The sequence below is a fragment of the Lipotes vexillifer genome, unplaced genomic scaffold, assembly GCF_000442215.2.
Source record: "Lipotes vexillifer unplaced genomic scaffold, Lipotes_vexillifer_v1.1 scaffold496, whole genome shotgun sequence".
Taxonomy (NCBI): Eukaryota; Metazoa; Chordata; class Mammalia; order Artiodactyla; family Lipotidae; genus Lipotes; species Lipotes vexillifer.
In genome coordinates, this window is record NW_006786690.1 from 345,141 (window position 1) to 359,863 (window position 14,723).

General features: G+C 41.7%; 1 protein-coding gene across 1 annotated transcript in view; it reads right to left on the reverse strand.

Annotated features, from left to right (window-relative positions):
* The window catches only part of STX12 (syntaxin 12), a 38,243-nt gene extending 29,278 nt beyond the window's left edge, over positions 1-8,965 (reverse strand). The window contains exon 1 of the mRNA XM_007459078.1: positions 8,724-8,965. Coding sequence (XP_007459140.1) covers positions 8,724-8,841 — 118 coding nt within the window. The 5' untranslated portion in view covers positions 8,842-8,965. The remainder of the gene's footprint in view (positions 1-8,723) is intronic.
* Positions 8,966-14,723: the final 5,758 nt, after the last annotated feature.

Genomic DNA, 14,723 nt, shown 5'->3' on the forward strand with positions numbered 1-14,723 from the left:
CTCCCGTTGCGGAGCACAGGCTCCGGACGCGCAGGCTCAGCGGCCATGGCTCACGGGCCCAGCCGCTCCGCGGCACGTGGGATCCTCCCGGACCGGGGCACGAACCCGTGTCCCCTGCATCGGCAGGCGGACTCTCAACCACCGCGCCACCAGGGAAGCCCCCAATAACTATATTTTTTATGCCACACTAGGTTCTCTCAAAAGGCTGACGCTTAAAGGAAATACAGAACTAGTGACTTAAGGCAGGCCTCCGTTTCCCAGTGTTCCACTTCGCCCCACCCTGCTTATCTGATAGCTTCCTAACTTAATAGCTCTCTGCTCCAGATAGGCTGATGCCCTTGCTCTAACCTGCTCCCTTCCCGGACTCCCTCCCCGCTTTGGTAAGGTTCCTGTGTACTCACCAGAGTTCAGCAGAGTGCCAGCACCCAGCGGGTAATAAGTAACTGCTGATTAATTGAGTTAGCCTCTGTTTTATGTCATGCCACTTTCAAGGCAGAAGATATGAATAAACATGAGCTAGGAATAATGAGACCTAAACTCTAAGCCAGATTCGACCACTAACTAGATGTATGGCACCAGACAAGTCATTTCATGTGGCTGGGTCTCTTTCACCAATTGTATATGATATTCAGGTTTAACTAACATATATTGAGCACTTACTATTTGTCACAGTACTTAATATTTGTGTGGGGCTTTTTATTCATTAAATTATTACAACTATGTAAGGACTAAATGATCCCTAAGTACTCCCACCACTGCTCAATGCTAAAATTCAGCAATAATGAAGAGGCTCTAGTCCCAGAAGAAGCTCAAGCAGTGTTTTTAAGCCAGAGTTTGGTTTAGAGAGACTCTGCCTGTGTACAAATGGGACTGGACTGACTATATGCCTCTGATGGCACTGACCACATTCTACTCATTTTTGTATTTGCATAACCACACACACATACTCACCCCTCCAGAAAATAGTTGGTTACAGGGTGACATATAAAGGGAAATGTTACCGGTATGGCAGTTCAAGGAAACACTTCATCTTACTGACTGTCTTTATATAGAGCATTCTCATTAGAAACTCTAGAAGTATGTCAAAGTTTCAAGTTGTTAATCGTCTATCAAACCACATTAAATGCCCTAGAGAGCAAAGGGGACTTTACAGACTTTGGGGGGAAAAAAATCAATTGAAATTCAGCTGCTCTTTGTATATTCTCAGCTGAGAACTTTTATTTATCTAGACTTTCCTGACTTCTTTTGTTTGCTGAGATTACCTGAATTGGGATGGGGGGTGGGGCGGAGGAGGACTTTATAGGGTCACTTACTAGTTAAGCACCAGAATGAATCCAAGCCACCATCAATTCTATCTAAATTCCTGCATATTGATATTTTCCTAAAAGTTTCCAGCAAGACTCAGGTATCAGATGCCCCAAAACTCAAATGATAAAGACAGTGGTGTCTGCATCTACTGGAAGTATCATTGTTTTGTATACCGCCCTCCATAACCACCCACATCAGAGGTTTATTAGAAAATAGTGACTTAATGACCCATCTGTTTTACAACGAAGAAATGTATCCCTTAAACCTAAAGCACAAAAAGAAACAGAATAGTGTGAATGTTTACATACATGCTTATGTTCACTTGAATGTACTTAAAATGTCAAAAAGTACAGTGATTCTTCTTGGAACAATTTTTATCAAAATGGGCGACATCTAAAAGGGTTTTCTGGTCAGCTTGGTTAATGAGAAAACCCCTTTTCTAAGCATTCTAGTAAATAAAAGTTTTACTTTAGATTGATTTGTCACAATATTTTGGATGAAAATAATTGGGTATCTATTCTCTATGAAATGCTACATAATCCTGGAAACCAGATGACTAGGCCTCAGTTCCGTGTAAGCAATTTTGTTATTTTTAAAACTAGGCCTCAATTCCTCCTATCACTGACCTCTCACTTTTAAAAGCATGTCCTGGCTAAAATTTTTAAAAGACTACGAAGCAAATCAATTTATTGCACATTACAGCTAACATCCACACTAGGAACTACTCTTCATGTGCTTTTAGCTGATATCACTTTAGGCAGAATGTGAATCTCCAAATCAATCCAAATCAATGTCTAGTCATATCAAAAGCAACTACCATACAGGTAAAAATTTCTTCATCTGAGAGACTCGAATGCTCTAATTCAGTATATTAAACAAGCAAATATAAATTCAAAGAAAGAGCATTACTTACATTAAATGAGAAAATGATAGCCTATGTGGTCATTATTACAATGAAGTCATCTCAGTGTCTTTGAAAATTAGGTTTGCACTGCTTTTGCAAAGCCACAATGAAAATGACCTGACTTTTTAAAAGTAGCCACTATAGGACTTCACTGGTGGCGCAGGGGTTAAGAATCCGCCTGCCACGGGGTGGTGGTGTGATGAATTGTGAGATGGGGATTGACATATATACACTAATATGTATAAAATGGATAACTAATAAGAACCTGCCATATAAATAAATAAATAAAATAAAATTCAAGGAAAAAAAAAAGTAGTATCTCTCTGTCAACTTCCTAAGACAGGAGAGATTTCTAGCAACAACAACAACAACAAAGAATCCGCCTGCCAAAACAGGTGACATGGGTTCGAACCCTGGTCCAGGAGGATCCCACATGCCACAGAGCAACTAAGCCCGTGTGCCACAACTACTGAGCCTGCGCTCTAGAGCCCACGTGCCACAACTACTGAGCTCGTGTGCCGCAACTACTGAAGCCACGCGCCTACAGCCCGTGCTTCACAACAACAGAAGCCACAGCAACGAGAAGCCCGCGCACCGCAACAAAGAGTAGCCCCAGCTCACCGCAACTAGGGAAAGCCCGCACACAGCAACGAAGACCCAATGCAGCTAAAGAATTTAAAAAACTAAAAAAAAAAAAAGTAGCCGCTATACTACAATAGTAAAGCTCTAAACTAAACTGAACATGAGTACTAAACATCAAAGGTATAATCCTCTATTTACCATACCCATGACAGGATGCGAACTCGTTAAGAGCACAGACTCTCAGTTAAGACTGCTGTGTGCTATTCCTGGTTCCACCACTTCCTAGCAAAAGTTTCTATTCCTCTGTGCCTCAGTTTCCTCACCTAAAAAATGGGAAAAACAATAGAACCCTCATATGGTTGTTGTGAGGATGACCTAAGATAATATGAAGCTAAATTTAGAACAGTGTCTGGCACTTAAAAGAACTCAATTAAGGATAGCTATTATTATCAAACTCGAGACCAAGAAAAATGTACTTTGCAATGATAAAATCAATTAAGTACATATCGAATGCTAACTACATATCCACTGCTGTGCCAGGCACTGAAGCTAAAGACAGCTGTACAATGCGTGATCACTATCCCCACAACAAAACTAATAGTAATCTCTCAGTTGGAATAACAAGGTCAAAAAGCATGAATTAAAGACTACAGAATAAAGTAAGTGCTAAGCTTGCAAATTCAAAGGAAAAGACCAAAATGATAGCTAACATTTCTTAAACAATGTTGCAGGCACTGCTTTAAGCACTTTATATAAATTACCTCACTTAATTCTCACAATCCTGTGGAGTCTATCATTAACTCCATCTTATAGATGAGGAAACTGTGAAACAGAGAGGTACAGCAATATGTTTACATAGCTAGTAAGAAGCAGATCTAGGACTCAAACCCAGGCAGTCTGACTCCTGAGCCTGCTCACTTAACTACTAAACTATAGTGGAGCAGGGGGCTCAACCAATGATATCACCATTTACTGAATGTCTACTATGTACCAGGCACTAGACTAGGCACTTTCAAACATCCCACTTTAACAACATCATTCATTTTACATATGGGGTAACAGACAGAAAGGGGGACTAGCCTGCCCAAGGTGAACAGTACAACACAGAGGAGCAAGGACTCAGTCACAGATCTACTGAGCTTAAGGCCCAGGCTCTTCCTGACTTCACTCTTTCAAAAGCAAAGGAAGGCTTAGTTACAAGGGGCAGAATTTAAGCACAACTCAAAGGATTTTTATAATTTAGGTAGCTAGTGCGATAGGGAAAGGGAAAAGAGGAACAGAAAGAGCAAAAACTTGCAGCAAAACCCCGTGTTTAGAGATGTTAAGAAAAACAGCCTGCCTGTAACAAACAGAAGTAGAAAATATGGCTAATTTGGGTTAAGATGACAGAGACAGTGAAAGCAAGGTGGAATGTTAAGATCTGATACAGCAGACAACAGAGAGCTGCCATAGGCTCTTGAGGAGGTGAGTGGTATAATGAAAACAGGACTTTAGACATACTGCTGATAGCCTTATCAGGATGAACTAGAATGGGAACAGAGACACTGAGACTATGCTGCTGGACGACAGAGGCTGAGATCATGAAGACTTATGAGGAGGACAATGAAATAAAGAGCAAGGGGCCAGTATGAAAATAACTCTGAAAGAACAACCCAGAGGATTGCATACGATAATCAGTTTTAAAAGTTCAACTGCTTTTAATTTTTTTAGTAAACAGAACCATATCAATAAATTAGCAACGTTGGGCTTCCCTGGTGGTGCAGTGGTTAAGAATCTGCCTGCCAATGCTGGGAACATGGGTTCAAGCCCTGGTCCAGGAAGATCCCACATGCTGCAGAGCAACTAAGCCCATGCGCCACAACTACTGAGCCTGTGCTCTAGAGCCCGTGAGCCACAACTACTGAGCCCGTGTGCCACAACTACTGAAGCCCGCGTGCCAGAGCCTGTGCTCCGCAACAAAAGAAGCCACCACAATAAGAAGCCTGCACACAGCAACGAAGAGTAGACCCCGCTCGCTGCAACTAGAGAAAGCCCACGTGCAGCAACGAAGACCCAACACAGCCAAAAATAAATTAATTAATTAATAAATTGTTTTTAAAAATTAGCAACGTTAAAGAACAGAAATGATGTTCTTTAATCTCTTCAGAGATAACTTGGCGCCTGTTAAGCTTATTTCCTTATATCTGCCTCAGCAATACTTGCCCAGACCCTTTGTTTCACAATAGGCAGAGTCAAGTAGTTTTCTTCTGTAGCCCACACATACTGATAACAACCCCTTTTACCAGGCAGTCAACCTTAGCTGTACCTATAACAACCCACGCAGTGGCCTGCCGTATTTCAGGCTGATATGCTTAGCAATTCCAAACCCACATATGTGAAAAAACCCACAATTGAGAAAAAAGAATAGCTATTCTCTCAAATTTTCAATAGATACAGTCCTTGCAGGACTATATGGATGTGGACATATGTCTGGGAGGTCACATTCAGACTGTATACTTAGGTATGCTGGCCACATCTTGGGGATGGGCACCAGCCTGATAAGTGGGTAGAAGCAATGTCACCCTACCAATTTCAAATTCCCAGTGCCTCAGTAAACAATCCCAAGGGGAGAATTCCAACTCACACTGACTAGGGTCATAAGATGTGGTAGGAACCACACAGCACAAGGTAAATGAGTCAGGAAGAGTTCCAAGATGGTAGAGAAACCTCATTCATTCAAATCTACTAAATACAATTTACTAAGCATCAAGACCCTAAATGATATGATCCCTGGCTACCTCCCTGGCCTCTTTTCCTACTATGCTCCCCTTCTCTAACTGCAGTCCAGCCACACTAGTCTCCTTGCTATTCTTGAAAGCACTGAGGTCTTTGCTCTTGCTATTCCCTCTGCCTAGGATGCCTTCCCCCAGCTATTCACGAGGTTCTCTCCCTTACTGCATTCAGGTGTCTACTCAAACATCACCCCCTCAGAGAGGCCCTCCTTGACCAGCTGATGTAAAAATATAAAATAGCACACCCACCCTCTTTGCTCTCCTCACTCTCTGTTCCCTTATTTTTTTCTTCATAGCACTTATTATTTCTCAATATTGTTTATATATGTGCATGTATGCATACGTGTGTATACGCACACATACACAAACACACACACATACACACAATCAGGGCAGGGTTTTGTCTCTCCTGCTCATCACTCCATCCCCAGTGCATAGCAGGTGCTCATAGAATATTTGTTGAACAGTGAATGAATGAATCTAACGTATACTTGGGTCTGAGATAAGTACTAGAAATATAAAGATGAATAAGTCCTGTCCCATTTCTTCAAAGGAACTAACAATCTAGCAGGAGAGGCAGACACACCACAAGAAGAGAACGTTCCACAGCCTCAGGTATTCCCCATAGCTTCCTATGAAGAGTTAAAAAAAAGAAAGAAAAAGAAAAGTCACTTGTAACTTGAAGTGTTAACTGTTATAAAACTGTAACATTAATTAAAAATTATGAAAAGGCTGAATGCTGGTCATAAGAGACAGATCTGGTTTCAAATTTAGGTATTGCCATTTGTAAGCTGGGTAATTATTTAACCTTTCTCAGCCTGTTTCCTAACACATGAAAAGAAATAGTATTGGTAATTACTTCACAGCGTTGTTACAAAATTAAGATAATGCATGTAAAGCACTTATATATTGCCTGGCATACAGTATGTACTCAAATGTTAGCTATTAATGTTATTAATGGAATGAATCCAACTATCCCTTGAGCCTGATGCCTAATCAACAGCTAAACCTTATCAATTCTATCACCAGACACCTCTCCTACCCTTTCCTTCTTTTCATTTTCAGATCCTAACTGGTGTCTCTGATTCCAGTCTCTCTCCCTTCCAAATCAATTTACACATTTCTAAAGAATTAAATCCAAACCCCCTTAGTGTAGCACTTAAAGCACTGCACGTTTGGGCCCCAACTTACCTTTCCAATCCTATTTTCCACTACTTTCTGGACTCCACCAGTCTAGCCAAATTAAATCACTCTACTTTTCTATACACACCACATGCTTTCCCACTACCATGCCTTGTTCATTTTATTCCCTCCTGGAATGCTCTTCCCTTCTTTACTCTCGAAAGTTCAAATACTTTCCACCATCTTTCCAGACCTAGCTCAAATGCCAATAATGCCTTCCCTGGCCTCTCCCAAGTGAAAAAGGTGTCTTTCTCTCCTGAATATCTATAATTTTATTATATCTCTTCTATAGTAGCGATCGCTTTCAGTCATTATGTACGCCACAGGCTCCCCGTTGAAGGAATCCATGTCAGTTCCTATACATACCACATGCCTCATACTCAAATACATGCACAATGAAAATTTCACAAATAGCCATTAAAATTATATTTGGCCTCAGTAAGAAACTTGCAGTATTGAACCAGAATATTCTGATCTAACCTGTATTACAGCTCCCTCACAAAAGGAAACTGGAACACAAAGTACTATACTTTCTAACCAGTGGTCACATTAATTTTTGTTTCAAATTTCTGGACTTAACAGACCACATATTCTTCTTTCCACTTCCAAAGTGCCCAGATTCAAACGCTTTCCATCATAAACTTCCCTCTCTCATTATATATTTAAATTTAAAAGCTAAGTGATAGGGCTTCCCTGGTGGCACAGTGGTTGGGAGCCCGCCTGCCGATGCAGGGGACACGGGTTCGTATCCCGGTCCGGGAAGATCCCACATGCAGCGGAGCGGCTGGGCCCGTGAGCCATGGCCACTGAGCCTGCGAGTCCGGAGCCTGTGCTCCGCAACGGGAGAGGCCACAACAGTGAGAGGCCCGCGTACCGCAAAAAAAAAAAAAGCTAAGTGATAGATTGTTCTTTAAAATATAGAACATAATTGTAATTCAGGACCAATTAGTTCTACCTATTAACAAGGTACAGCCAAGCTCACAAAAACACAATAATAAACAACAAAAGGATCATGATACCATTCTTTCCAAGTAGTTGCTGCTGCTGACCTCCTGTTTATAAGGCTCTGAGCTAATTTTCAGGCACAAGAAATAACATGTATTTGACTCATTCAACTGTAGTATCATTCAGACCCTAATGGTGGGGAGGGAGTTTTAAGACAAGCAAAGACATTCTGAAATCCACCACCACCTCTACCATGTCTTACTTGCTATGTGATTGTGGTCATGTCCCTGAGCTTCTCTGTGTATCGTGCTTGTTCAAAAGAGTAACTAGGTGGGGAAGGAAAACAAAAGCCTCATTGGCTTGAAATCCAAAAATGTATGCAAATCTTTTGCTATAAATGACGAAAGAATGTAAACTGAAATGTTTTTGGTGAATTCTCTTTATTAAAGTAGAAGTCATCTCACCCCTCGAATACAAGTCATTGTATCTGATTTCCAAATTCCTTACAGGAAGAACTGTATTAAAGTCACCAAAACACATGCACTCTCCACTTCCCTTAGTTGAAAGGTTCTGACTTCCAAGAAGCCAGAAGCTCAGCAGAATGTAAAGTCTAAACCAGTAAACAACTCCCGATCCAAGCTGGCCAAAGACGAAAGAGAGGTGGGTGGAGGGAGGCAGATGACAGGAAAAACTAGGCTGACCGCTGGAGCCAGTCGACTCATTCACTGCTCTGGAGGGGACACACACACACCCTCCCACCGTGCGGCTGTCAGGACTGCTGTCTTGGCCCCAACACAGTAAGAGCAGAACTCGTGAGAAGAAACTCGAGCTGCAGCTGGGTCTCCGGACCCTCGGGGTGCCTGGGCCTGGCAGACTCGGGGATAGCAGCCCGCCGTATCCACAGCAGAGCACCCAAGACGGCCTCAGGTGTGGCCCTGGCCGTAGCCCCAGCCGGGCTCCGCGTCCCGGCAGCCTCACCCGGGCCTGTCCCCGGTACGGCCCCCGCCCCCCAGCCCGGTACCCCGGCTCACTGGCTTGGCTGATCCGCTGGATGTTGCCGCTGCACGTCTGGATGATGCTGTTGAAGTCCCGGAGCGGGGGCCCCGAGGCCCCCGGGTTCCGGTACATATCTAAGGGACCGTAGGACATGACGAGGAGACGAGACCGACTCGCCCTGCACCGCGCTCCTACCGGAAGCAGCCGCCAGACCCGACCAGCAGGCTGACAGGGAAACCGGGAAGAGAAAGGGCGGGGAAGGGGATAAAGCTGCGTGAGCGCTAGCCCCGCCCCCTCGCAGCGCGCACACGTCCGCCCTGGCTCCCCCACATTGCGCAGGCGCCTCTGGAACTGGTGTAGGCACGGTAGCTTAGAGACGTGACGCCCTGGAGCTTGGGGATGCGGGGCGGGGCGATGACATCATACCATTGGGGCGAGGATTGGAGAATCTGAGGTGGCGGTGTTGTTTATCGCCGGGGCACGGTGACAGAAGGCAAGAATTTTTCGATTAGCATAAAATTGTACCAGATGATCTCAGCCCTAACATCCTATTCTGTTCTATTCTGAGCATTCAGGCCCAAATATGGAGAATTCGACAGCCTTGAAACCCAGATCCGTAACCAAACTCCTGAAATTCCTCACTCTGCTTCCATCCTCTAGGGCTTTGTTAGGACTTGTGGAGCACTTTTTTTTAATTTTTTAATTTTATTTTTTTTACATCTTTATTGGAGTGCACTTTTATGGTTTACAAATCACTTTCATTTCTCCCTCCACCCCTCTTCTAGTCTAAACAATAAAATGATGATAATGAGATTTCTTGAGCACGTATTATTTGTGATCCCCTCACTGCAATTCAGTTGTTCATAAGCTCTTTCACAGCAAGGGACGATGTTCTAACTATATTTTTACCTTCAGACTAGATAACGGACAATCGATTTTTTTAAATGTTGAAGTAAAGTAACTCGACAGAGCAAGCATTATTATTTTCCCTTTTACAGTTGAGAAAGTTAAGACCATAGAGGTTAATTTGGTTTTCTGAGATTTGACTGCAAAACCCAAACACTAAGCTAATTGTATTGTCATCTTGCTATGTCCCTAAAACGCATTCTCATATTACCAAATTCATTCTCCATCTAAATCCCTCCCAAATAGCTTCTTCATCTATATCCCAAACCAGGATTTCTTGGAGAACTAGACTGTCAAATTTTTAAAATCATTCTCTTAAGTAATTTGGAGTGTATGACCTCAATGTTCCCATAGAAGACTGCATTTTGTGAGCGTATGTTAGATGGAAAGACAAGAGTAGGATTTTGCTTTGGGAGGAGATCAAGATAGAGAGAAGTGAAGGGGAACTGGCAGTGTTTGTTTCCTGTATTCTCCACCCCACTTCACTCCAGTCTGCTTTGCAATCTCTGGGGAATGACCAAGAGAGGAAGCTGCTTGCCTGTGTAGGAGGGGACCCTAAATGGGTGAATGAGCCTGCATTCAGCCTTAGAGCTTTTGTAAGCAATGCTGTCTCTATTTTTCGTTGGAGCATTTATAAGAGCAATTTTTTCTCTTTAGAAAAGGACAGACGACATTTGGATCTTCTCATTCTGGTTATTAAAACCATACGATTTCTTAGAATCCATAGTTGTATGTCCTATCTTATAGTAAATCGTGTACATTGTAATTTTTTACCTATAAAATAGTCTTGAGAATGTTTTCATTTACATTTGATTCTATTTAAAGTGAAGTTCAGTAAAGGTATTTTTCTCCTAGGATTGAAAACATAGTGGTGGTTGTTATTGTTGGTTTCTTTCTCCAGCTAAAATAAAAAGTGGTTTTCCATCTGTGCCATGGCTATCTTGTGCTATCTCTCATAGCAATACATTTGTGCCTTGCAAATACTAGATGTCAAATGAACATATATTGAATTTATACATGAATAATAAAAAATAACTATCATTTCTTAAATGCCCATCCAGGTAATGTGAACACATTTTACAAAGTTATTGGTAATACCCAAGATAAAGCCCATCTGATAAAGTGGCTTTATCTTTATACGGTCTGACAAAGTTAGGTTTATTAACTTACTGCTGCAAGGGGGACTACACACCAGAGGAATCATGGGGTATCTCACCAAGCACGGGAGAGATAGAATTATTCCAGGATTTGGAAAGATGGAGCGTAGGTAAAATTTAAAAGAAGCAGTGTTTTTGATAGCCTCAAAGCACACCAGGCTATGTGTAAAGGGATTATCGTCAGGCCTGAGCTAACAAGAAGACTCAGAATCCTGTTTCCTTGGAAACTACAGCGTGAAGATAAATGTGGAATGCTGTATCTGGAAACCCCTTATCTGAAGCTCTGCACCTGGGTTGGAAATTGAGGCTGCTTCTCTGTGTCAAAGCAACTCAGATCCTCCAGGCGAGAGTGGAATATTCCGTTCTTACTGATATTTCAAATAGCAAATTTTCTGAAAAAGCAGTTCTTTTAGAAAATGAGGTTTCTCAGCATTATGTCTTTTTATTAATTGACAAAAACAATTTTCATGGTTCGAACCCATCAAGGTGAGATTAGCTCCTTGGTAACGGATAAGGAAACTGGTGTTCTCTAGAGGTTCTGGGCACTTGCCCAATGTCATCCAGCTATTAAATTGCAGAGCCATGATTCATACATATTCTATGACCCAGCAATTCTACTCCTACCTATATACTCAACAGATGTGCATCCATATGTGTTCCAAAAACCAAGTATCGGAAAGTTCATGACAGCATTTTTTACGACTAAGCAGCATTTCTCTGTATTAATTTTTATTTCATCATAATTAACACACAATAGAATACACAGGTATTAAGTGTTCATTTCAATGAATTTTGACATTTGTATATACCCACGTAACGACCATCCAAACTGAGAAATAGAACACTTTCACTGTTACCCAAGAAAGTTTCTTGAGGCTGTGTTCCCTTCTCTTTTTTTCTTTTAAGAGATGCTTTTCTTTTGTAAGTCACCAATGTCTTTTTTATTTTCATTTATTTATTTAAATTTATTTATTTTATTTATTTATATTTTTGGCTCCGTTGGGTCTTTGTTGCTGCACACAGGCTTCTCTAGTTGCGGCGAGCAGGGGCTACTCTTCGTCGCGGTGCGCAGGCTTCTCAGTGCAGTGGCTTCTCTTGTTGTGGAGCATGGGCTCTAGGAGCGTGGGCTTCAGTAGTTGTGGCACACGGGCTTAGTTGCTCCGCGGCATATGGGATCTTCCCGGACCAGGGCTCGAACCCGTGTCCCCTGCATTGGCAGGCGGATTCTTAACCACTGCGCCACCAGGGAAGTCCAGGCTGTGTTCCTTTCTAATCAATTCTCCTCATCCCCAGAAATCACTGTCTGATTTTTATCATTACAGATTAGTTTTGCCTATTCTCAGGCTTCATCAAGAAGGGATCATACATTATGTATTCTTGAGTGTTGGCTTATTTCAATTAACATAATGTTTTTGAGATTTATCCATGATATTGCATACGTCAGTGGTTTGGTCTTTATTGCTGAGTAGTATTTTATCATATGATCTTACTACGATTTGATTACCCATTCTCTTATTTATGGGCATTTGGGTAGTTTCCAGTTCGAAGCTATTATGAAGATGGCCAGAGCAGCATTTATTTTTACAAGTTCCAAACTGGAAACAGCCCAAATGTACATCAATAGTAGGATGGATAAATTGTAGTATCATAGAGCATGAAAATTAATGGCCTGCTGCTATGTGAGCAATGTGGGTGACCTTGTCCAACATAATGTCTAGCAAAAGAAGCAGACAAAAATGAGTACATTCTGTATTATCCCGTATTTATTAGGTTCAAAACCAGCAAAATGAATCTATATTATTAAAATTCAGAATAGCATGTAGTTAGTTTTTTGGTTTGGTTTGGTTTTTTGCCTTGCTGTGCAGCTTACAGGATCTCAGTTCCCAGACCAGGAATTGAACCCGGGCCACGGCAATGAAAACCTGGAATCCTAAGCATTAGGCCACTATGGAACTCTCAGTTTTGAGAAAGAGAGGGAGTGACTAGGAATGGACACATGAGATGGGCTAGGGTGCTGGTAGCAGTCTATCTTGATCCGGATGGTGATTATATAACTGTGTTTACTTTGTGAAAATTCATCAAGTCATACATTTGTGATGTGTGTCCTCTTCTGTATATATGCTACACTTCAAATACATCTCATATTTTAAAAATAAAGTATCATTATCACCAATATGACAAGCTTTCTGGGAAATGTAGGGAAGAGTCAGTGGAGAAATTCAAAGAACTTTGCAAAGAAGACTGTGTTAAAATTAGCACTCATCATATACTGCCAGTGGGAATGCAAACTTGTACAACCACTTGGAAAAGTTTGTCAGTTTCTTAGAAAATTAAACATAAATTTATCACGCAATCCAGCAATCCCACTGCGAGGTATTTACCCAAGAGAAATGAAAGCACATGTTCATATAAAGATGTGTATGCAAATGTGTTAGCTTTACTCATAGTAACCAAAAATTAGAAATAACTCAAATATCCGTCAGCTGCTGAATAGATAAACAAATTGTGGTACATCTATCAATGGAAAACTTTTCAGCTATAAGAAGGAACAAACTACTGAAACACGGAATAAATTTACTGAGACGTGAAACAACGTGGATGAATCTCAAATGCATATGCTAAATGAAAGAAGTCAGACATGAAAGTCTACATACTGTTTGATTCCATTTATATGACATTCTGGAAAAGGCAAGGCTATAAGGATAGAAATCAGATTAATGGTTGCCAGGGGCTGGAGCTGGGGGAGGGAACTGACTGCCAAGGGGCACAAGGGAAGTTTTTGTGCTGATGGAAATGTTCCATGTCTTGATTGTGGTGACTACACAACTGCATACATCCATCAAAATCTTTTTGACCTATACACTGAGAAGGATAAATATTACCATATGCAAGTTATATCTTATTAAACACAAAGAAAAATGGCACTCTAAGGATCAGTGTAATGAAGTGGCACGCATGAGGTGGGTAATGTGGAGTTGAAAAAAAGATATAAAAGTTATGGGTTGCGTGAATCTGGGGATAAAGTGATCTGGAGATAAAGTAACTTTGGAAACAAAAAACAAGTGAACAGGGCTTCCCTGGTGGCGCAGTCACTGGGAGTCCGCCTGCCAATGCAGGGGACACGGGTTCGAGCCCTGGTCTGAGAGGATCCCACATGCCATGGAGCAATTAGACCCGCGAGCCACAACTACTGAGCCCGCGCTCCGCAACAAGAGAAGCCGCCGCAATGAGAAGACTGCGCACTGCAACGAAGAGTAGCCCCTGCTTGCTGCAACTGGAGAAGGCCCGTGCACTGCAACGAAGATCCAATGCAGCCAAAAAAGTAAAAATAAATAAAATAAATTTTTAAAAAAGTGAACATATATGTTCACTCTATTTTGTCACTGTTTTCTCTCTCAAGAAACAGAAAATGTAGATTCTGTGAAGTCTTGCATAATAATAGCTTAAAAAATCGAGTGCATACTATGTGCCAAGCACTGTTTTAGAGACTTCTACATACATTATTTAATCCTCACAACAACCCTAAGTAGAGATAGAACTCACACACAGGCAGTCTGACTTTAGATCTAACCACAGCCTGACACAGTCTCACTTTTCAAGTAGAGTTGATAATCTGCTTCAGTGACAGCCTGACAGGCACTGGCAGGCAAAGTGGTTATTTGACTCCAGTCATAACTAAGAAATCTGAACTCCTTTCCCCCAAATGCCAACTTTCATTCCTGCCTTCAAAATCCAGAGATTCACATAGTTGTTAATCAGTCTTACTGGTCAAAGGTCAACGTGGTAGCCAGTCTCCAAGATGGACCCCAGTGGTTCTGCCTCCTGATATGAATGCACATGGGTAGTCCCATTCCACACTGAATAGTGTCAGTAATTTTTTTTAAATTTATTTACTTATTTTTGGCTGTGTTGGGTCTTTGTTGCTGTGTGCAGTCTTTCTCTAGTTGCAGCGAGCAGGTGTTACTCTTTGTT